The sequence below is a fragment of the Gasterosteus aculeatus genome, chromosome 21 (assembly GCF_964276395.1).
Source record: "Gasterosteus aculeatus chromosome 21, fGasAcu3.hap1.1, whole genome shotgun sequence".
Lineage (NCBI taxonomy): Eukaryota > Metazoa > Chordata > Actinopteri > Perciformes > Gasterosteidae > Gasterosteus > Gasterosteus aculeatus.
In genome coordinates, this window is record NC_135708.1 from 16,089,086 (window position 1) to 16,112,723 (window position 23,638).

The 23,638-nt window shown below is 45.9% G+C and overlaps 1 protein-coding gene across 2 annotated transcripts; it reads left to right on the top strand.

The window, feature by feature from the left end:
- On the top strand, positions 1 to 21,934 carry plod2 (procollagen-lysine, 2-oxoglutarate 5-dioxygenase 2). 2 transcript variants are annotated; one of them, XM_040167585.2, is made up of 20 exons: positions 1 to 484; positions 6,563 to 6,654; positions 8,011 to 8,147; positions 9,554 to 9,717; positions 11,515 to 11,627; positions 11,722 to 11,785; positions 12,012 to 12,109; positions 12,857 to 12,958; positions 14,883 to 15,008; positions 15,117 to 15,238; positions 15,839 to 15,943; positions 16,627 to 16,752; positions 17,087 to 17,228; positions 17,941 to 18,003; positions 18,959 to 19,072; positions 19,342 to 19,407; positions 19,583 to 19,687; positions 20,286 to 20,432; positions 20,620 to 20,745; positions 20,890 to 21,934. In XM_040167585.2, the coding sequence occupies exons 1-20, from the start codon at positions 382 to 384 to the stop codon at positions 21,043 to 21,045; spliced, it is 2,271 nt and encodes a 756-aa protein (XP_040023519.2). In that variant the 5' UTR covers positions 1 to 381; the 3' UTR covers positions 21,046 to 21,934. The 2 variants fall into 2 exon arrangements, with proteins under 2 accessions (XP_040023519.2, XP_040023520.2); XM_040167586.2 differs by lacking the exon at positions 17,941 to 18,003 and having other exon boundaries at positions 154 to 484.
- Positions 21,935 to 23,638: the final 1,704 nt, after the last annotated feature.

The window sequence follows — 23,638 nt, forward strand, 5'->3', positions numbered from 1 at the left end:
GGGGGGTAAATACAGCTGTGCTCAGTGGCACAGTGGCACTTTCACGCGGGACGTCCCTGCGTGAGGTCTGAGCGCCGATATCTCGCCTCTCTTTGTGGGCCGTGACTTTACCGGGAATTGGCCGTAATTAAGAAAACCCCGCCCAGCCCCCCCCCCCAAACAACCCCCCCGCCCTGCAGTAGTGCAGTACTTATACCGCTCCTCCCTGCAATACAATCCGTCCCCAACAGCTGCCCCTCCGCTAAACTCCGCAAGAGTTTTTTTTTTTTCTTTTTTTCCTGTAATTATTTATCATCGCGAGAGCGAAGGCGACACTGCGACCCTGACCAGCGTTGGACGGAGGGCTGATAGTCGGGGGGGTCACACAGCCTCACAGCAGCAATGGAGTACCTCGCGTTTTGTCTCCTCATGTCATGCGGGATGAAGTTTGCAAACTGTCTCCACGCTACTGATTTACCTCAAGCTCCTGCGCCTATTCCCAAAGGTAACAGAGTCTCCTCTCTCTCTCTCTCTCTCAATATTAAATAACTTCCACTTCGAGAAACTTATTAGTGACGTCACCGTGCAAGCCTCCCTCGCGGCTCCCAGCGCGTGACGTCGCGGCGTCGTGAAGCGACATGACGGAGCTCATTAGTCGACATGAAAGAACCGTCTGCGGTTTCTCACAGTGCGGTTTTTATTTGCACGGCGGCTTTTATAAGCACATGTCAGCCTGTAAAACCTTTTGTTCGCGCTCGCTTTGCAATTAGGTTCAATCCACAGACGAATAGAACGTCGCGAGACGCAAAGCCCCGCAGATCGATAGAGGAGAACCTGCGCGCGCGCTGTCAGGTGTGTGTGCGCGCGTGTGTGTGTGTTTGCAGGATATGTGTTGAGTTATATTGACTAGTTGGCAGCATGAGTGGGTGCAATACCGGTGCTGACGTCAGTGTTAATAAAGTCCTCAAAATGTGGAACTTTTTAAAATGACGCAGTCTTCCTTCCACGGGTCGGGTTTTGTCCTCCGTCCCGGTGGCCACATTGACTTTACCGGTGTTTAAACGTGTGCCTGTGCAAGTGGTGGGAGAGCACCTGGTGTCAGGGGGTCAAAGTAATGAAGTATTTAGAACTCAAGAAAACTGAACCCCAGGTAAAGGCTGTCATACTTCTATACGGCCATGCAAACTGAGAGGAATTAAGCTTTGAATTAATGGCGTTAACACGTTACCAAGATGCAGGCGCCATATGTACACAGCGACTTTTAAAGTACATAATAGACAGAACTAGTCACAACAGTTGCTAAGAGGGGAACACGTTCATTTTTTAGAACAACGGGCCATTCCGGTTTGGATAGATTACATTTCTCTATGAGAAATAGTGGGTCAAATAAAGTATATTCAATTGTAGTTCATGGAGCATAACTAAGTTTGCTGTGTTGCTGTTGAAATTTAAATCATGACTGTTTCAGACTGAGCTGCTAGTCGCTGGTCGTCATAGTAACGGGCTACTAAGCAAGTAACCAATAAAAGGGCTTCACAAAACGCTGCATCCACAAGCTGTAAACAGCTATTCGTATTTTGATTGGTATCAAAAGCCAGTTGGGCAGATGCAGGGAGAGTATTGATGCACATTCTGACACCTCTCCCCAAACTGTCCTCCAACACCGTGATGACCCGCCACGGAATGAGGAGGAGGTTTTAGGGAAAATGCCAAAATTTAGGCGGAGTAGACCCCTCGCTGTCCGGCCACCTGAAAGGAGCCATTTACTTATTTCTGACGCACCGTGTGAACAACGTTTCTGGAGGAGTATTTTTCCCCATTGATATTCTTTCACTTTGTGTTTTGTTCTTACATGAAGAGACCGTTAATGACATCTGTTTTATATCCAACCCCATGTTACAGAGACTAAGATAAAGGGACTAAGTCGTCTGCGGTATTCTGCCAACTTTTAAATAGATAAGGCGGATAGTTCCCATGATGCAATGTGTTCCACCCATGTCACTATGAAAACGAGGGATATTCCGTTAAAGTTGTCAGGAGACTGGAACAAAAATGCCGTTGTCCTGCTTAGAAAGCCATTTAAATGACGGCCGTGTAAAAGAGAGAATTAACAGCTGTTGACCTTTTTATAAAGATGCATTTCTGCCGAATTTTGAGCCGATTCGGCTCACAGAGCTTACGGGGGAAATTGACATGTATAGTTCAACTTGGAGAACAAGCAAGTATGACGGTACTGGAATGTGTGAAGAACCAGGCAGAACCAACTAGCGATCTCAGTTTGCACTGAAGATCGATTCAAATGAAGCAGCGAGCTGAGGAGGACACGTAGAGGATGCCGAACCATGCTGTCATGGGGCAGAGACCTTGCTGCTTATCTTTAAAGCGTTCAAGTCCGTTCACTTCCAATATACCCTTGGCAGGGAATATGATCAGTTATTGTGTTTTTCTCTTTTCAGCACAAAACTTGAATTTTCATCCCCCATAAATACCATCATGATGAATGGAATTAGTTGGGTGATCCTGCACAAAATGAAGGATTTGAAGATCTGCAGAAAAACAGACTGAGAAAATGTCCCGACTATAAACATTTATCAAGACAAGGGCATGAAAATGAACCTCTGTGCTCTTTTTCTGCAATTCATTTTTTTTCCTATATATATATATATATAGTGTAAAATAAATCAGATTTTCATGTAATAATCAACGGGAATACAAAGTAGTTTACTGGCCCGTTGCTGGTGACTTCATGCCCCGTCATGGCTCCAGTGCCTGTGGTTTGACATGTGTAATGGAAAACAGGCCATTTCTGCAGATGCACAAAGTAGCTTGTGTGTTTTATCAATTATGGTCACATTAAAAAAGGCCCTAGAAAATAAACTAATTCAGTTCGACTAACCAACCTGCGATCATCGGGGTTTCTAGTCTCTGGTGTATCCGCCTCCCCAAATTTGGTGACTTCAACTAATAACAAACACATGCCTACTCTCCTAGGTGGCAACAGTGGTGTTTTTTTGAGGTGAAAAGTAATGTCTGCAGGTTAATGGCCGTCTGGCATCGTATATTAAGGGCTGCTTCTGTGCCAAAGCCACTTACAGCTGCATTAGAATTCCAACGCCTCCTTTAGGTGGAAAACACATTTCAAAAGAAAACCGTCTGTTGGGTAACATGCTTCAGCCAAAGGAGCAATGGAGCTTCTTCGGAGGAAAAACAAACCTTTAAAGAAAGGTATTCTATTAATTCTACGCACGTAAATATATATCTAAAGTAACCACAGTGGATTTATTTGTCTTGTCATATAGGTTCAGTCCAGGTAGCCTCCACAACAACTTCACTTTGGACGGTTTCAACTTTTTGCCTCTAGCTCTCCTGTTTCTTTTAAACAAGCATTTATCTGCAACACAATTAATGTCTTCCAGGAGAGACTGGAGTTGCTCGTAGTGATGAATATACAGAGTTTATGGTTTAATCAGCTTCACGATCATTGCTTATCTGTCCGCCCAACAGCTTTACAGCTTTGGTTCACTCTCACTGGTCCCATAGTTTGTCAGCTGCAGCAGGCAGCTGTGTTCAGTGAAACAGCTTTATAAACTCATGGACACAACTTGTTCAGCACTAAGTGACGTCAGAGGAATAGTTACTTCCCAGAGGAGTAGATGTATGCAATATTGGGCTGAGGGGCCAGAAACAGGAATCCAGATGTAAGATAATGTTGCTGCATAACTGCTGGATGTGTAAGTAAGAAGCTTTCCGCAAAGAAAATCCGCGATAGCACGATGGCTGACTATTAAAAAAAACAAAAATATTTCTACCAAAACTGCAGTATAAAGCAGTACCAGATTTAGAAATAACCTTTACGGTAGAGAAGAACCTGACCAGCACTTTTATCTTCTGCAAGATGGATGGGAAAGACTGTGGAATGCGGTGCACATCTCTGAGGATACACTCTTTAGCTGCTGTGATTTCCCCTGTTCGGTGTTCAAAATACTCTTTTTCACTTCACTGACTTGAGTTGACCTTTTAGATTCCCTTTCATCTCACAGGTAAATCTCCAGGCTCAGACATGACACATTGAACCACACTCATAACACGCAGAATTAGGTATTAGGCGGGAGATTACTGTGTACCTCAATATGTACATTTTTTGTGACACAAACAACACTGTGAAAAAATGGGCGTTATTTCCCGAAGCAAATAAAGAGATAAACCAATATTCTAAAGTCTAGAGCAGTGTCCCAAAAAACCTCACTGCTATTCAACTCACAACAGTCAGAAGAGAGAATTTGTGCGTGAATCTCCGTGGATTGTTTTGACTGAAGTACATGGATTTTCCTTTCCCCGACACATTTTGCGAACACTGTTTACTTCCAGGACCAAAATAGAAAGAACAGTTTTGTGTTCACTGTCCAGGCCCATCTCGTCTCGATACGTGCTGCAGGCCAGCAAAACACTCCCATGATGGCGCTTTCCGTTCTGCGGGAAACGCTTACTTACTCTCCCACTTACTTTCCCGTGGGTAGGTGGGAAAGTTTACCTTGACGTCGAGACCCCCCCCCGTGTAACGGGAACCGAGCCAACGAGAAAGGCCGTTTGGCGTCCATGCGCAGTGGCGGGCGCTCTGTATGGGCTACATTCCTTTCCCACACACGGCTGTTCATACAGCGCTGACTGGTCACTGTGTTCACCCGCACTGGCCTTCCATCCTCCACGATCCAGGCTCACTAAGAACTTCCCTCCTCCCGCCGTTTGTTTCTCAGTCACGCTTTGTGTCAGTGTGATTGACATTAAAAAGAGAGCAAAGAGCTGAACAACATTCACAGGATTCAACGTAGTGAGTTTACAGTTGGAATTAGGGTGTTATCCTCAAACAGTTGTGCTTCAAATTTCGCTAGGGGTTCATTGGACAAGTGAAGCCGTGCAATGCGACAAGAAATCAATACACATTTTGCATGCTGAATGGAAATCACTTTCAATTTTCATGGTGCTTTATGTTGTATTTGGTAGAATGTTGCAATATCCTTCCATAGTTCACGCAAGGCAACTGGGACTCCTCAGGGATTTTCTTCCTGTGTGGGGCAAACCATGAAATAGCTTGACACGTTGGAATATAAAGTTTAATGTCGCTAGTAAAAGTCTTTCCTGTGTCTTTTCTAAATCAAAGGAAGTCTGCGTCCCCAGGCTGTGTTTGAACGGGAGCGCGCTTGTCCACATGCCCCCATGTGACCTGCATGTTTACGGGGGGGTTCCATGAGGTCAGGGCGAAGTCATCAGGGGGGTAATTGATGGGGGTAATTAGTGTGGGCTTTCGCCCCATTTCTTCCTGACGTCTCCCCGACAACACGAGCAGGGCCGGGCTCTTTTTGTTTTGTTTTCCTTACTACACTACTTTAGATTGGGGAATCCAACCAGCGACTCGCCGCTGGCTTTTAATGCTCAAACACCGATAACGCTGCCGGCCGAGACAGAGAACTCAGGCGGGTTTCACCATTATTGCCAAGACACCCCAGCAGAACAACACTCACACATGCAGGTTTGCTGGCTGCATTAATAGTTCAGATCTGACCGCTTCACTGAGCTCCAATCATCCAAAGACAACAGCGTAGACATGCACGGGCTCCCCTTTGGGTGGTGCTCATCTGGAAACTCTGTCCAGGTCTTTGCCGTTGGCCCCTTGATGGCGTCACGTCGGAGGCACAGACTGTTTCCGACCTGTCACAGGACCCGGAGGAGAACTGGAATCTCTATTAGAGGTCTAGACTGGGGATGAGAGAATGGCTGAGTCCCCTCGACGGGAAATGTATGGAATGGAATGGGGGGGGGGGGTTCGCCTGTGATGTACTCTGGTTTGGATGATTCTGATTGGGATAATAAAGGATTTTCGGGCGTAATTAGTTTAACCTTAAAATGTTCCCCAAAACTTTTGTACAGCATCTCCTGAATGCATTATGGAGACGGAGTGCACTTACGGCTCTGCTATGGTCTCTTTACCTCCAATACGACTCACAAATGTCCAATAAATCATTTACGAGGGCTTAGTGGAAAACAGGGCTGTATATCAAATATAAATGAAACGCAGGATTACTTCTCAAGTGGCCTTATAAACCATCTTAAAATGTTATCAGCGTGGGTGTTGTGTGCCTGTCTCCTGCTCCATGTGAGGCCCTGGGGTTGGTTTGCCTTCCTTAAACCTCAGACATCAGCACCCATGGCCACTGGAAGTGTCTTGGAGGTTTGCGGGAGTTCTTTCAACCCGAGACGAAAGAAACATCGTCGAAAGACGGAAGAATTCAAGTTCAGGAATATGCTTCTGTTTTTGAATCCAATTAAGCCTATAGTGGAGGTTCCTAATTTTAGATGTAGGGTTAGACTGCTAAACCAAATGGGAACCAGTCTGTTGACACAGGTCTGAGGTTTACAAGGAGCTCGGTTCACAGACTTCGGAATCACAATACTTACCGTGTCTTTTAGCTGGAAGAGCAGATGTGCACAGCCCTATAATTTGGTAGGCAAAAAAAGGGGGATGACTAAAAAAAGTCCCAGCTGTTGGAAACAAATGTAAGATTGTGGAAATTATTTTATCTTGCAGAAAAACTGCTCGTCCTAACTGTTGCAACGGAGGAGACTGATGGCTTCCTGCGCTTCATGCAGTCTGCAGGCTATTTCAAGTACAATGTGAAGGTACGGTTTTCTTTTCTCCTTTTTAGTGATGCCCACTCATGTGCAGTTTGTCTTAGCTAAGGATGCCACGCGCACCACACACCCCCCCCCTCCCCCCACACACACCCGCACAGAGAGCAACTAAATGTTTCCACCACACACTTACCAAGATTCATCAGGCTTGTTAGCGGCAAAATTGAAGCGACGAAGCTGCAAATCCATCCATCTTGAAGGGATATTTCTCAAAATGGGTTCAGAATTCCCCTCTGAGGTTTAAAACTACTATAAAAACAGCTTCTGTGCGTAACCTCGCTGCACTGGTTTGTATTCACTGTCACACAAATACACACTTGGGAGCTACTTTGCTAACATTTTTGGCCCCCAACCGAGTCCTTCCTCAATAACAGTAAATGTTGATGTGTCCCTGTTGTTCCTTGCTTGGCTATGTCCTTGGTGTTCTCATTTTATGTTCTCACTTTTTCCAAAGATTATCTTGGGCGACTTACAATAAGTCTATTCAACCAAGAAGGTACAGATCCAGCAACAAGAATGGACAATTTATAAGCCCAAACTACAAAGTGCTATAAGTAAGCCCCTTTATTAGCATCGTTAGTGCTAATATAGGAGCTACCTAGTCCAGGTATAGTTGGTAGAGGTTTTTAGTTTGTGTTGGAAGCGGCCCTGCTGTCAGTGGGGAGCTCGTCCCACCAATCGGGAGACAGGACTGCTGTTGAGTGCTCAACTCTCTGTGAAGGAGCAACAAGCAAAGGCAGATGCAGAGCGGAGTAAACGCGCAGGGGCGTAAGGTCCCGACCGTGTTCCGGACGTAGACCGGACCCGATCTGTTGGCCGCACGTACCAATGTTCGGAAACTGATGGCGGACAGCCACTGGTAACCAGGGAAGGCAGCGGAGCGGCGATGAAGAACAACGGGGATACTGAGACTGAAAACGTAGGCGTGACCTCCGTTCTGCAGGAGACTCCGCCCACTTGCATCATCACTATGACGCAGCCTTAAACGCGTTGGCCTCCTAAGCACAACTCCCCACACAGCTGCGTGTTGTGCTCCTTTCATTCCTCGGAGAGATTGTGAGGAAGTGTGTTTTGGCAGCACAAAATGTGCTTTTCCCGCTACAGTAAAATAGCAGAGCTTTTTTTATCAAAGTAGCTTGGTTGTATTCTATTTTCTTTTCATTGATATTAGTGGCCCAGTTCTTGGAAACGTCACACGTGTTCAAAGTCATTTGTGTTTTTTCTCCCACTGGCAGAATCGCTAACTGGTTTTGAGAGATGAAAAAAAAAAAAAAAAAGGAAGGTGAAAAGAGGAGTGAAGGACTTTAGGAGATGGATATTGTTACAGTGTCTCTTCTTTCTCAGGTGTTGGGAATGGGACAAACGTGGAAAGGAGGGGACGTGGGTCGCTCTATCGGCGGGGGGCAAAGAGTTCGACTACTGAAGGAGGCCATGGAGGATCTGGCCGACCAGGAGGATCTGGTTGTCCTTTCCGTGGATAGGTGGGTTAATGAACAAAGACAATGTAGTTTGTTTTATTTAGAAAGCCTAAATGAATCTGTGTTACATAATACCTTTAATTACCGCGGGATGGTGGAGTAGAATAAAGAATGAAGGCAAAAATAACAACACCAAATTTATTATAATTGTTATATAGATGTAGGAATTTAAATTCTAAATGATTTTGCCAATCACAGACTGTTATGAACGCTATGAATGGGACGCCTCCTCAGTAAGAGGGGCCTCTGCGTGTTATAGTTCTAAAACCGCCTCCCACTCATTCTTCTGAAGGCATTATTAGAGAGCAAAGGCAAATACACACACATTATTTTCACATGCAGGCAGCTTCTCAAAGCCGATGGAAAGTCTCACCAAGAAAATGCGAGCGGTTGAGAATAATAACAGCTTAGCAGGCCCCAAATGGATCAGCAGAGGATGATACTCTGTAAAGTAAGCCATAATGCACAGCCTTAGAAAAAGTGAATTGGAATGTTTCTTCCTTTTTTAGAGTAAATACGTGTTGTGTTATTGCATCTGCACTTTTTAGAAGAGTGAGCTCCTGTTTGGCCGTTTGAGCTGTTTTCACAATGTTTAAGTCACATTTTCTTCTACGTGCTATTTCCTCATGTAAGTGACATTCTAATTCATTGTGTTCTGGAGCTCGGGAGTGTGGGCTTATATTCATGGAATTAAAAGAAAATTATTGCATGCATTTTTAAAGCCAAATACCCAAAACTCAGACTTCAAATAATTCACAACTAAAAACAATTAAAAACTGTTAAAAAATGGGTTATAGGAGCCAAGACATGTAGCATCTTTGATGATATCGCAGACTGTAAAACAGTTGAGTTCCCTCTATTTTTAAACTCCGTCATGGACGTTTTAATCATATATTGTAGGACATGTTCTACTAAAGCACAATTTATGGGGTAACATGGGACAGAGGTTACTTGAATGAACATGTGTCGGCCAGATGTGGACGCAGCAGCGCATACAGGCTTCTTCACCCACCGTCGACTTCTCCTTCATCGGTTAATGTCTCACCGAGGGAGTTTAGCGCTCACTGTCCCCGCGATCTTCTAGAAAGAGCAGTGCAGAGTACATACACAGACACAACTGAATCAAATACAGGGAGGTGTTTTATAGCACAGCGTTTAAACAAGTCACCACATAACCTCTATGAAAAGGGTGAAGCACTTTCACCGCTGTCTGTCAGTGTGTTATTCAACACAATGCAACACAGAAGCGCCTACATGAAGGCTCCCTCATGCAGAACGTTCACTCCAGCTCAAGCAAGTAGAAACCAAGGTTCTTGTGTCCGATCACGATAAAAGAGAAAACTGTCAGCCCGGAGGGGAAATAGATGATAATGATCTGTTGTACTCTTTCTACCCTCCTCCACTTCTAGCTACGATCTTATCTTTTCTGGGGGCCCAGAAGAGATCCTCCGGAAGTTCCAGCAGGCCAATCACAAAGTGCTTTTTGCTGCAGAGGGACTGGTGTGGCCGGATAAGAAGCTGGCTGACAAGTACCCCTCGGTCCGCAGCGGCAAGCGCTACCTCAACTCCGGAGGTGGGTTTCCGTAAATTCAAAATGTGATCTAATGTTTATCTCTGGCGGGGGAAAGCCTGAGTGGAGGTGTGCCATTGTTTGTGTGTGTGTGTGTGTGTCTGCTCACCAGCCCCCGGTTCGCTGAGTGAATACACAGCCGAGGGCGTCACCAACATCCCGGCTGCCTGAGAAAACACTGTAAACGTTTCGGGTGGTGTGTTTGGCTAACGGCTAACGAAACAACCAGCACACACTCTGCCGGGTACCTCACAGCCGCTGGTTTTGTTATGGGGGGGCGCGTGTTTGGGTAACCTCTCAGTGCACACACTGCTCTACCTTGTCGCCGTTCAGCGGGAGGGGGGGGGACTTTGTGCCCGCTGAGCATGTAGTGTTTATTTAGATGTTCGACAACTCTTTTAAACCACTGGTTGTATTCATTCAACACAGCAGTGCACCTTTTGTTGTTTAGTTACACGACTGGTGATGAAAAGTAGAGGTCACACATGTGGAGGTGTATTCCTTATATTAACAATACAAATTGGGGGTCCACAGATTCAGGTTGTGTTCGTAGCAGTATAATGTCGGGATAGAGTAGTGCGTGATTTATCCGGTGGTGAAGCCATACGGTCTATGAGTACATACATTCCACCGTTGGCCGTCAGACGTTGAAGATCTGCAGGCCTCGTTTGGAATTCAGGGGGCTGAGCATCCGGCTCTTTGTTTAAGGTCAGAAGAGCGGCGGGACGACCTCAAGGAAGGACAACAGGCGGTCGGTCTTGAATTATAAAACCACAGGACTTTGTATTATAATCTCCTGCTGTAAAATGGAAGTATATTTTCCCTGTACGCTGCTTAGTGACAGAAGACCATTCATTTGGACATTAGGCAAAACGCCAACATCCTGGCATGGCCAGCTCCAACCTGCCATGTCGTTCAGGACTTTGAATCGCTTCTTTCCATGTGGTCACCAGTCTGCTCTGACCTCCCGTATTGGAGCCCAATTGTCTCGGGCCGATCACAGGCTGTTTTTAGCATCCATTGTCATCGACGTGACACGTGGACGGGTCTTGGCCCCCAGAACGTGCCACGGTTTGTATGAAATTGCAGGTTTTGGTTGGGTTCCTACGGCTACCGCCCATGTGACCGTTGGGGAAAGTTTTCTACCATCTGGACACACACTACTTTGTCAGAGAGAAATTAAGGTACACCGGGGGTAGTGTTTGTACGTGTGGCTGAGTGCGGTTGATCCGCTACGTTAAATCTAATCACAAAGCAAACTTGCGATGGTTGCAACGAGGGACTCAAGCATTTAAACGTTTTCAGGAGCTATAAATGTAACAGTTGGACACGTAGGATAACAATGCGGCATCTTAAAAGAGTGACTGTTTTCACATTGGGTCAAAAAGGCACGCAATCATATGCTACCAACAATAAGCTTTCCATAAAATGTCACACATTCCTTTAACTTTGTTATTGTCCCAGCCCTTTAGATTATGTCATGTATATCCGTGAGCTTTTTTTATTTTCTAAATGATGGGATGCAAAACTCGACATGGCCGAACCCTGCAATCTGTCAGTGTGGTCATTGTCCTGGCGCTAGAGGAGGAAAACGAGAAGATGGGGAAAACTTCAACCGTGAGAAAGAACATTTAGAGAGGCTGTGAGATGTGGTACTCGCACGCACTGCTGGGACACAATGATAACGTATAGGTCTCACTGCCACTGATTACTGCAGAAAATCAGTCCGCATACTGTTATTGTCACAGTCTGTGCGGACCTACGCTACGCTGTTTGTCACGTGCTGTTTGTTTCTCGCAGGTATTATTGGCTATGCTCCATACGTAAGCAGGATGCTTTCACAGTGGAACCTCCACGACAATGACGACGACCAGCTCTTCTATACCAAAATATACGTGGACCCTTTACAGCGAGTGAGTATCTCGCGCCGATGCTTGGTTTTAAGGTGTATCCCAATAAAGCACCGGCTGGCTGTCTAAGATGTCCTTTCTGTATCGTGTCGTGCAGCAAACTCTCAATATGACTCTGGATCACAAGTGCCAGATTTTCCAGAACCTGAATGGGGCAGTTGGTGAGAAATCGCAGAAACTTTTCCTTTTTCAAATATGCCAAGTTCAGTTATTTAAAAACATCTGTCTTACGCTGGTTCCCCAATGTAAGGGGAAGCCTGTTGTTTTCTTTATTTTCTCACTTCTTTTTTTTTTTTTCACAGTTAAAAGTCTTTAAAGCTCCAGCCCATGTGGCAAGTCGATTTTCATGACCTGGACCGAAATATCTCTTGTTGCTCTTTTTGGCAGATGAAGTGCTTCTCAAGTTTGGAACAGGCATCGTAAGAGTTAGAAACACTGTATACGACACTCTGCCAGTGGTTGTCCACGGCAACGGAAACACTAAAGTGAGTAAGCAGTTTATTCCTTCAGGCACACCTGACAATGCGTACTATGGCAAAGCCATGTAGCTTTGGTTTAGTGAAGTTAGTGAACACTTCTTTTCCATTTGGAGTTTCTGTATTGGACTTTCATCCAACGAGTGTTAATCAGCAGGTTTCATAATACCGCATCCGCATACGTACATGCCAATAATCCTAGCCATGACATCCAGCTCATATTTGGTTATGGCCAAAGCTATGCTCTAATACTTCTGTTTATACTCCCACACTCCCCCCACTTGGCTTGTGCAATCGCTCTCAGTATATTAGACAATCGACTCATCGAGCAAAATGTTCCCCCCCCCCCCTTGGTAATCAACCAAACTGTTGAGTCATTCCTCCCAGAGAAGCTCAAATTGGGATTCCCAGAAGTTCCCTTCGAGCAGTGCTTCCTACCATTACACCTTTGTGACCATTAGTTTTTCCCAGTTTTCATGCCATGGTTCATTCATGATCGCAGTGATCGTGTCTGCGATGAGGGATTCCTAAACAACAGTGCAGTGAAAACAGTAATTACGCCATACGTTCAAACCACACAGCCGAGATAATGATGGTGACAGTGTTGAAATTGATGAAGGGAATTGAGATGGGATTATGCGGTCTCACTTTCTCAAAAGGGACATTTATAGCCAAACACATAATTCAATTCAAATTGAGACCTGCTGAAAATGTTCTTCCGTGGCATTCACGTGCCCTGAAATCTTTCCTTCACAGATGTACTTGAACTATTTGTCAAACTATGTCCCCGATACATGGAACTACGAGCACGGCTGTACCCACTGCGATGACGATGTCTTGGACCTGTCCCAGCTAAAAGTAAGTTATCCTCTTAATATTTGCTGTTCAATCCAGCCTCCTCCCTGTGGACACAGCAAAGGACGAAACAGATCCTGGTCTTCCGGCGTGAAATATCCATCTATTAGTGACTGTCTAGACAGTGGCAGGGGAGCCAGGGTCGTCATATTTCAGCGGATATGCAATACTGTTACTGTTAATACTGTGGGGCACACACTCCCTTTCCAGCAATAATGGGTTCTGGGCCCGTTGGTCCTTTTTGGACCCTTTTTGAATGAGAGTAAATGACGGGGAAACGTCTGTAGAGAAGAGGAAAGCACTGCACGGCTGTGGTGCAGGATATGGCTTCTGGGGTTTTCCAGAAGGACCCATTTAAAGGGGAGTCACTGTTGACCAGCCTTTCCTTTAGTGGCTTTTGGATGTTATAGTGGTGATGCTGAAAATGTGTAACTTGTTCAGCCAAGACTGGCGACGTATAGACGGCAGGAATGGATGCCACTGCAGCGAAGACAAGATTCAATTATCGCTGGTTTTACCTTCTTTCTGTAATTTGAGTTTGATACAAACCTGCTCAACATCTCCACAAAATTGTTCCCGGCAATCAAATGAAATCACGGTCTTCGCCTCGCTCAGACGCCGCAATGTAAATCACACAACTTCAGTCGCGAATGCCTTAAAATTCGCTGGACGAAATTCTGAAGGCTCCATAAACACACACGCTTAGGCCGTTTCGCTGGAGCGGATTCAATACAAACCCGGTTACATGAAAGGCATCTCTGTGGAAGCTGCTCTCTGTGACCTCCCGTAAATCAAGGAAATTGCAGCTTCTCTATAATCGGGGGAATCATTTCATTGTGCTGTGCCACTCTGTGTTTGGGGCGGGACTTCTGGGAGATCTTGTCACGTGGAAACACTGGTCAAACTGTGCCCAGGCCTTTGTTGTGGGTTCAACCCAGACCCCTGGCTGTTGTGTTTTTGGGCGTGTTACCTTTCCACCGTAGACGGAGCGAGCCGTATCCCGCCGCTACCTTTTCCGCCCGGTGGTCTAATAAAAGTCTATTCATTGCTTTTCGCCTGCTTTAATTCATGCTTTGGTCCCTCTTCCCTCTTTGCCACTGCTTTCCTTCTGCTGCCTGTTTGTGAGGTTTGGGTTTCCCATTGGCACGATGCTCTGTGTCTGACACACATTCGTTGCGGAACGCGCAAATTAGACGGTTCGGCTTAGATCCTCTTTTTTTTTTTTTTTCACCGCTGGCACAGACTTTTGCCGTGAACTGGTCAAGGGGATGAGACCAGACGGACTGCGCGGGCTGTAGCAGTCCCGGGAGAATGTTTCCTCCTCTTTTTATGAATGTGTAGCTCTATTTATTTGTATTCCTTCTAACCCCTTGACTTTCGCAGCCTTCATTTTGAACCGTCCTCCCATAAGAGACACACGTGGCGACTGCAAACAAACAAAAAGCAAAAGGCAGACAAATAAAAAAATACCAGTAGCTACTGAGTGTAACTTCAGTTCTACGAGCACAGGGAGGAGGAATGTGAAGCAAGATGGTGCCGAGGACGAGAGATGTGAACCATAACCGGTTAGTTTATAAAAACGAATCACATCAGTCAACTCACTTAAACAAACATTAGCTGCCTGGCTGGAACTCTCACCGGGAAACAAACATGGAAAACATGAAGTGCGTTTGTTCTGCATTAGGGGCAAAGCAAATAATGGATTACTAGGTATTGTAATAAACAGATAATTAACCCCTCTGAAGCTGTCCCCATGGCAACCGCCAGGAAAGCGTATAGAATGCAGTCACGGACGACCTCTGTGGCAAATATCCCCTTTGCTTAGGAGACTCTTGTCAAAGCGTCCATGATTTATGGTAAACAGTGCTCCTTCGCCAGGCGCTGTTGTGAGAACTAGCACTCATTTGTCTCCTCTCTATCTAAACAGGAGTACCCGAATGTGTTGGTTGGAGTATTCATCGAGCAGCCAACTCCATTTCTCCCCGAATTCTTCGAGCGGCTGCTGTCCCTGGATTATCCCAAAGATAAACTCAAAGTTTTTGTCCACAACAATGTGAGTGCACGCAGCTGCGGCTGCACAGGTTGTCTTCTAGGTATGTGTCCTGCATGGATCCTTGTACGTGGCCATGTGTAATCCATTACTGTCGGCCTCCCCGCTCAGGAGGTTTACCACGAGAAGCACATCCAGAAGTTCTGGGAGGAGAACAGAAATGTGTTCAGCACTTTCAAGGTTGTGGGACCAGAAGAAAACCTGAGCCAAGGAGAGGCCAGGAACATGGGCATGTATGTGTCTAAATCCACCATCTCTCAGAACCTGTGGTCGGAAATGAGGAATTGATGAAACCAGATGATGGTGTTTTTGGCCCCGGTTATGCATAACCTAAAAGGAAAAGCTAGGTTTAAGCCTGTAGATGGTGCTTGCAGGGTCTTCCATTTTAATAAAACACTCAGCAATGAGTGACCCTTTTCCCCCCGGGTGTTCATTTTATTTTAGGTGTATTGTTGTTGAAATACTTTAAGCTCACTACATCCATTCTTTGCACATTAGTCACATAAGTGCAGTTCTTCACTCTAAATCCTTCAACATGGGCCCTTTCTGGCTGTCAATATTCAGTGTTATAACAAGTCTGTTGTCACGGTAATCTGATCCCATCAAAACTACAGTGTGCGTTTTTAAAAGCTTTGTGAAAAGCTGAAACCTTTATTAGCAGTCTTCAATCTTCCTGAAATCACATTGTCCACCGCAGGCCCAAAGACAGTCAGCGAGAAGCCAGCTCTGAAATTGAAAACATCTTCCACTTCGGTGGTAATACATGTCTTCCATTGATCAGTCCCAGAGTTGATGATGGCTGCTTGCTTCCCCTCACATGTCCTCTTCGTCAGGGATCTCTGCCGTAAGGACGCCGCGTGCGACTACTACTTCAGCCTGGATTCAGACGTGATGCTCACCAACCGGCAGACGCTGAAGCTCCTCATTGAGCAGAACAGGTAATCACATGGTGGCTGGAATAGAGAAAGCACTGGAACTTCGTCCTACGAGCCTTCCGTGGTCGCTGAGATCGTCGAACCGCGGAAAGTGGCAAAACCACAGGGACGTTACGGCCCGAGGGAATAAAAGTTTAAAAATAAGCTGCTCTGGCTTCCTGTTTTCGCTCGGGGACGATGGCACAAACCTCCAAAATGCCACTTTGCATTATACAAAAAACAAACATGCGGACTCTTTCTCCCTCCTGGGCCTCGGGATTGTCGAGAAACCTTCTTATGAACCGTGTGATCGTGCATTGTGACCATGGAGTATTAAAGCCTGGCCCGGTTTATTCCATGGGGAAAGAAATCCCCTTTCATTTTGGTTTGGGCGCTTCACACTGAAAGACCACTGGGGGAAAATCAAATGTTACTTTATGTCATGCAAATTCAAAGAAGTAGACCAGATTCAGCGCCGCCGTTGTCCTCCAATTTAATCCAGTTGCGCGTGATCTACGACTGGTTCACGAGGACTGTCGCCCACTTGGCAGCGTCGGGAATCTTTCCGCAGAGAGGCTGATCTCTTTGCTGCAGCGTCCCGGCCAGAGCCAGTACATTAGGTAGTTGTCTGTCTGGTAGACGTCACTGACTTTAATCTGCTGTAACAGCATTAACATCTCTGCCCTGCGCCTCCTGCTTCCCTGCAGAAAAATAATTGGTCCCGTTGTCACTCGTCACGGCAAGCTGTGGTCCAACTTCTGGGGAGCCTTGAGCCTGGACGGCTATTACGCTCGCTCTGAGGATTATGTCGACATTGTGCAGAGGAAACGCGTGTAAGTCACATGTGCAGCAAGGCCACAAACACACACACACACACACATAGCAATGCATTTTTTTTAAGGCCTGCATGTTGGATCTTTAGGGCTAAAATAAATCGTGTCCTCTTGTGCTGAAGCAGCTCTATAAGGTGCATCACATTTCTGCTGTAGTCATATCCCCTTCCTCTCTCACTCTTTTTGCAAACCCCACATATAACCCTCCAGTGACCCGCGAGAGGGCGGAGACAGCACGGGGTCACCTCCAGAACATACTTTCCTTCACCGCTCCGAGATTTGCTGTAATTCACTGTAAAATGAGCCCTTCCCTTCTCCATGTTTTGTTTCTCAGGGGTATGTGGAACATTCCTTTCATGGCACATGTCTACCTTGTCAAGGGCAGCGCATTGAGAACTGAACTGAAAGAGAAGAACTACTTTGTGCTGGAAAAACTAGACCCCGATATGGCTTTTTGTAGAAATGCCCGCGAGATGGTAAGAAAACTCAACCGCCGTCTTAACGGATTCATGTGGCCACAGCGTCCACATATTGCAAAGTGTTACTGTGTAGCGTCTATAAAAACATGTCCGTATTGGGACACTTAACCCCTGTAACAGATATAAATGTATGTGTGTAATTAGGAAATGTAATTCAGAATATTGTCAATAGCTCAATGGGAAAGTTGAAAAGTGTACTCTGTATGAAATGTCTTTGTCTGTCATCAAGGCATGAAACCTTTCTGTTAACGGTTGAGCTAATTGTTGCACTGGAGGGCTCCCATCATCCTTCACTTTCTCTTGGGCTTGGTGGCGTGTGACCACTGACAGCTGTGCAAGCCGTCGCAATGCGCGACGTTTGTTACGTCTCCTCCTTTCCCTTTCCTCGTCCGTCCCTCCAGATGTGTTGGAGTGTAGATCGCCAACACGTCACCTGTGCTCTAAACTAAACAACTACCACGCCTGATCCAAACTCGCCGCGCTTTTGGATTGCTTGGCCTTTTTCTTTTCCCTCCCCGCATCCATTCCTCCCCCTGTTAACCCGCAAAAACATCAGCTTCAGAGGGACCTTTGCTACTTGTTCATTCACGCAGGCATTTCTTGAGCGGCTCTGTATGTGACATACGTATTTCATCTGTCACCCTGTCTGTTAATATGAAAACATAATTATTGTTTATCCTATTTACGTGATGCTTCTCCTTCATTTTAGACCAGTCACAGAGAAAAAGAATCCCCTTCTCCGGAATCATTCCATATGCTCAGGCCCCCAAAGGTTTCCATTTGTTTTGATTATTCTGCTTTCTGATGCATCCATTTAATGGGCTCTAAAGTCATTCTGAGCTTTTAGCTCAACGTTTCAATGATTCTTTGTGAATATATTGGTAGAATTAATACAAATTGAGGATAGATGTTCGGTTGATGCTGCTGCATATATCCTTTATGTAAGAAATCAGGGTGCCTGGCAGCTCTTTGGAAAGTGATTTTATTTCCAGTCAAATATTTGTCCATTGACTTTTTAACAACGCCTTCTAAGATGAAATCAAGAAAGACAAAGGTCGGTTTCACATGCAAGTCCCCTGTACTGATGCTTTACTCCAAACAGCCGAACCTTTTTGAGAACACGTGTAACCATCTGCACCCTCTACCCCCCCGACCTTCCGACTGATCTCAGACTAGGCTCTAAATATGTTTCTTCTCACTCATGTACACCATATTTACATATTTTCAAATAACTCCCCAGCAAAGTTACCTGTAATTTTATGAAAGCCTAGTCTGAAAGCGAGTCCACCCCCCCCCCCCCCCCAGCTGCCCAACAGCCCTCTATTTCTATTCGACTACCCCTCTCACTGCCCCACCCTGCCCTGTTCCCAACCCACCGACGTCCTGTAGCCCTCCCCCACCCTCATAAATAATCTCAGATTATTTATATGGTATTCGTCTCTTTTAGTTCTATGTTGAACCTAATTGGTTCAACATTTTTATTTCTCTTTTTTTTTTTTTAAGGAAAGTGAAGCTTTGAAGTCATTTGTCACTTTTTAAGCCCGTGCTTAGCAATGATGAATGTTCAAATCACAAACCCGTGCGATGATTACAGCCTGCCAGGTGTTTATTTATATGCATATGCTTTGCCTCTGCGGAGATGAATCTTAGAAATCCTGCTCGCCAGAAATTAAAAGGGACTTTTTAAACTTTTGTGGAACTGACTGAACTTTTCCGGTGTGCTGCAGGGAGTCTTCATGTACATAACAAACCGTCAGGACTTCGGGAGGCTCGTTTCCACCGCCAATTATAACACCTCCCACTATAACAATGACTTGTGGCAGATATTTGAAAATCCTGTGGTAAGTCGTAATGTCATAACAATCTCTCATAGATAAAGAATGGCGTATTTTTCTGAATAGCGGCCACCTGTACAGGTTATTACGGAATTACAGATGCGAGACGATTCTGTCATAATGACCTCAGCGGAATACCTCCCGACTGATAAGGCGTAGATCTACTCCTGTATTTGGCGCGCTTGGACCTGCCCTGTGGAAGAGGGGGATTCACTGTGAGCTGTCAGCAAAACACAAAAAAAGGCAATTCATCCAAAAATGATTCCTCCTCACAGGACTGGAAGGAGAAGTACATCCACCAAAACTACACCAAAATCTTCACTGAGAACTACTTGGAGGAGGTTTGTCTTTAGTATGTGCGTGTGTTGTAGATCCAGACCGATAAGGGAGAATGACCCAACAGGACAGACATCGCCACATCTGTTTTTGACATATCTTGTAGTACATTACCGCCTCTGGGCGAACGTGTGACTCAGGTCTATTCTCAGTGGTCTCCTTGTGCGTATGTGTTTGCAGCCTTGTCCAGATGTGTTCTGGTTCCCCGTCTTCTCAGAGAAGGCCTGTGACGAAATAGTTGGGGAGATGGAGCATTACGGTTCCTGGTCTGGAGGCACACATGAGGTCAGTACTGGTAGCTCCTTTTTAACTGAACGCTTTAGGTCAACACAGTACGGGTATTTTTCTTTCCAGGAACGTGTGTAGGACAACATCATAGCTCTTACACGTTGTGTTTATTATTGAATGACGGGAAGGTTTCTTTTTCAAAGGGGGGGGTGGTAGCTACCTTCTTTACATTTTTATTTCCTATTTCTGTGAGGACACGCACCATAGGACAGGGAGCCTGTACACAAACGCTTCATTTCATCACCGTCGTCTGCAGATCCGCACAGAAGCGATGTCTTGTTTTATGTTAATGGCGTTCACTTCATGCGGCCTGTTTTATGTAGTTTGAAATGGGTAATTAATGTGTTTCAGCAAAGTTTTCCAGGGAGGCTGAATGTGCAGAGATACTTTGGCTAGCTCTGAGTAAAGGCTGAGCTAGATGGGTCATTAAGCCTCGCGCAGACAGACAAAAGTGCAGCCTGCGGTGTTAAAAACACACACACACACACGCAGGCGCGTCGTCATCCGTAACACTTTGTGATCGCACACATCGAGCGTTATTTGTTTTCCGTCGTCAGTCTCGCTTCATTCTCTTTCTGTTTCCCCCCCCCCTCAGGACAAGCGGATCGCCGGCGGCTACGAGACCGTTCCCACCGACGACATTCACATGAGGCAAATCGGCTACGACAAAGAGTGGCTCCACTTCATCCGAGAGTTCATATCGCCCATCACGTTAAAGGTTTACTCCGGATACTTCACCAAGGTCAGTGTGACCGGTGGGAGAGAAGAAAGACGAAGGACACGGATTCCAAAGCTTTTAGAAGAAAGCTACCTGTTTTTCTCTGTGTGTGTGTGTGTGTGTGACTCCTGCCTGACAGGCTCTTCGTTGGCTGTGATCTATGATGCACTCGCTGTCAGCTGACATGATGCATTCATGCGCTACGTTGCAGGGTTACGCAATAATGAACTTTGTGGTTAAATACACGCCTGAGAGGCAAGCGTACCTGAGGCCCCATCACGACACCTCCACCTTCACCATCAACATCGCCCTCAACAACAAAGACACAGACTTTCAGGTAAGGACTCGTCCTGGGGGAGACTCATCTCACTGGCAGGGGTCTGATTTAGTGGGGGACTTTCCCCTCTTCCATCATCTTCCTGATATCCTCGACCGTTTATGCAAATTTAAATCAACCGGGTTTTTTTTTTCTTCCCGTCAGGGCGGGGGCTGCCGTTTCCACAGGTACAACTGCTCCTTAAGTTCCCCGCGGAAAGGCTGGAGCTTCATGCACCCGGGACGGCTGACCCACCTCCACGAAGGCCTGCCCACCACCAACGGCACCCGCTACATCGCCGTGTCCTTCATCGACCCCTGACCTCTCCGCTTGTAACTGTAGTCCAGTCTTTGGACTCCGCTCTGCTTTCTTTTTCTTTGTGTTTTGGTTCTGTGCCCCCCGGGTGGTTTGCTGGAGCAATTCTCTTTACAACAACAACAACAACAAAAGCTTTAAAAAGGAGTAAATGGTGGAAGGAATCTATGTCCAACAGAGTGAAGATGGGAAAGAAAAGTAACCAAAAAGGGATTCACAATTTAGATACACAAGAATATGCTACTACGCACGAGTGTGCCACACTCTCATTTCAATTATTCTTTTAATTCAAAACCATGACCCAGCTGGATTTATTGGCTCTTGATTTTAACATTACTGATTTAACACCGTCATGATGACTTTGCTAGCATTTAGCTGTACCGCGCTAGCATGCATGGACATTGTGTACCTACATGCGTTTTGGGTAGAATGTGACTGAAGACATTTATCCTATAAAAACCTGTCACTGCTTCAATGACTACTGGTGCTTATCAACACTCCCAAGTTTCTGCATTCCAGATTTAAGTAAATATTTGGTGGAGTGTAAGTGTGTGGGTTTCTTTTGTTTGTTTTTTACGCTGATGCAGGTAAGATTCCACTTGGGATTTGAATGAAATTAAAGTTTGATATGTGCCTTGTGATGAATACGTCAAACGTTGCACACCGGAAAAACAACAGAACTCATTTATGAATTATGTTTGAATGAAGTTCTACGTTCTGTTTTACTTGAAAGATTTCTCTGCCTTCTTTAATGGAAATTGAAACATTCATTTATCTTCCCTGAAGACAGTCTGCAATATTTCTCTGAGATGTGTATGAATGGATTTTGAAACTCACCAAGATGGTTAAATTATTGTGAAAATTTAATTAAAAAAAGTCTTTATGGAAAAACAAAGGAACTCCTCTCTAATTTGTTATTCTAGATAATTATCACCACTATTAAAACTGTAACCCAACAATTCAACGGCAAAAATATCCCCTCGTCTTTGCTGATTCTTCTGGCCATCTGGAAAAGATCACTGCGCGCCGCAGACGGCCTCGCATCCTCATCCCTGTTCTCCAGGGAACGCGTCAGAAACACCAAACTAGCGCCGGGGTGTTTGTGGTGTGATGATGCACATCTGTCCAAATGAAGTTCAGCTTACTTTTAGGAGCTCAGTGTAAACATGTGCATCCCGCCCTGTGAAGGTACACAGCTGGGGACGGATGTGAGGCGGAGCACACGCAAGATGTCTCATCTTTTAGGGGCGTGTCAGTGCTCTTTAGCTCAAGTCTCATCAGCCGGGAGGATTTTGCAACGGGGGGTCAAACTGAGGAAACCTGAATCAGCTGCTGAATCCTGGAAACAGGTGAACTGTGAGCAGGTACAAGCCTCTAAATCTGTACCACCCGCACACAAGACGCAATCTCAACCGTCGATCAGCACTTTGCTTACGAAACATCGTGCAAGGTCTCACCTTCCCTTCAAATCTCATTAGTTTTTAACACCCCGGAGTCCCCGGAGACTTGTCGGCCCCCGGGCCCCCCCCCCCCCTCCAGGACCACGTGTTTACCCTCCACAGTCGACTCCCTGTGAAGGCTGGACGAAGGCTGAATGTCTGAGTAGCTGCTTCGAGGTCCACAGCCGAGGGGGGGAGGGAAGGGAGGAGGTTTAGGTCAGCACGGAGAGGGGGGGGGGGGGGGGCGGGGGCTCTACCTCCCGCTGAAAGAGCCCTTTGTGGCCAACGTCTCTCCCCCGATCTGCCCCCGTGTTCAGACCTTCTCAAAGGTGACATTGATCCCAGGCAGGCTTGCAGGAAAGCCTGCATACCTGCTAAAACTAGCAGGTTGTCGCAACAATGGCTTCAGTAAAAAGGCAGGAACAGAGATTTTAGCCTGGTTCATTTCCACAGACGGGCCGAGGAGAAAGCGGGACGGTTATTTGGTTGTTTTTTAGGATTGTTTTTGCGGGGGGGCTTTCTAATAAAACTATTCAACTGCAGAGCGCATTTTTTCCACAGGCCCAAAACGCCCCGTTTTATATAGCCATGCTCGGGGGTCACGGGGTGCAGTAAAGGGAAACCTGATACTCCACCAAACTAAACGCAAAGTATGCCACTAACTGCAGGGCGCCCAGTGACGGATAGATTGATTTAGCCATTTCTGCGGCGCACAGTCCAGAGTAAACAAAGGATTTAAAGGGTTTACCCACGAGGTGAGAAAAGCGAGTGCCAAAAAACGGTCGCCGTGCGGTCCTATCTGGGGTCGGCGGTTTGAAGGCGTCCATGAGTCGTTTCCGGCAGATTTCTGTTTACCGGCCTGGACCGAAAACATTCATTCCATGAGTTCCGGCCTGTGACTCGGTATGTGCCGCTAGGAATCGGGATAAAGAGGTCAAGCGACGTATCGCGCCGTCATCGGCTTTAGCACCAGAGCCCATACATCCACACTGAACACATAAATAAAGACGGGGTTCACAAATGTATACATACGTTCAATTACCATAGTTATAAATTCCTTTATTTTAATTTCCTTTTTGCCCTTTTCATTTCCCAAAAGGGCCGGGCATTGTTGTCTTTTTGGCAGCAGGATGGTGTACGTGCACTGATGGTTTAGACAT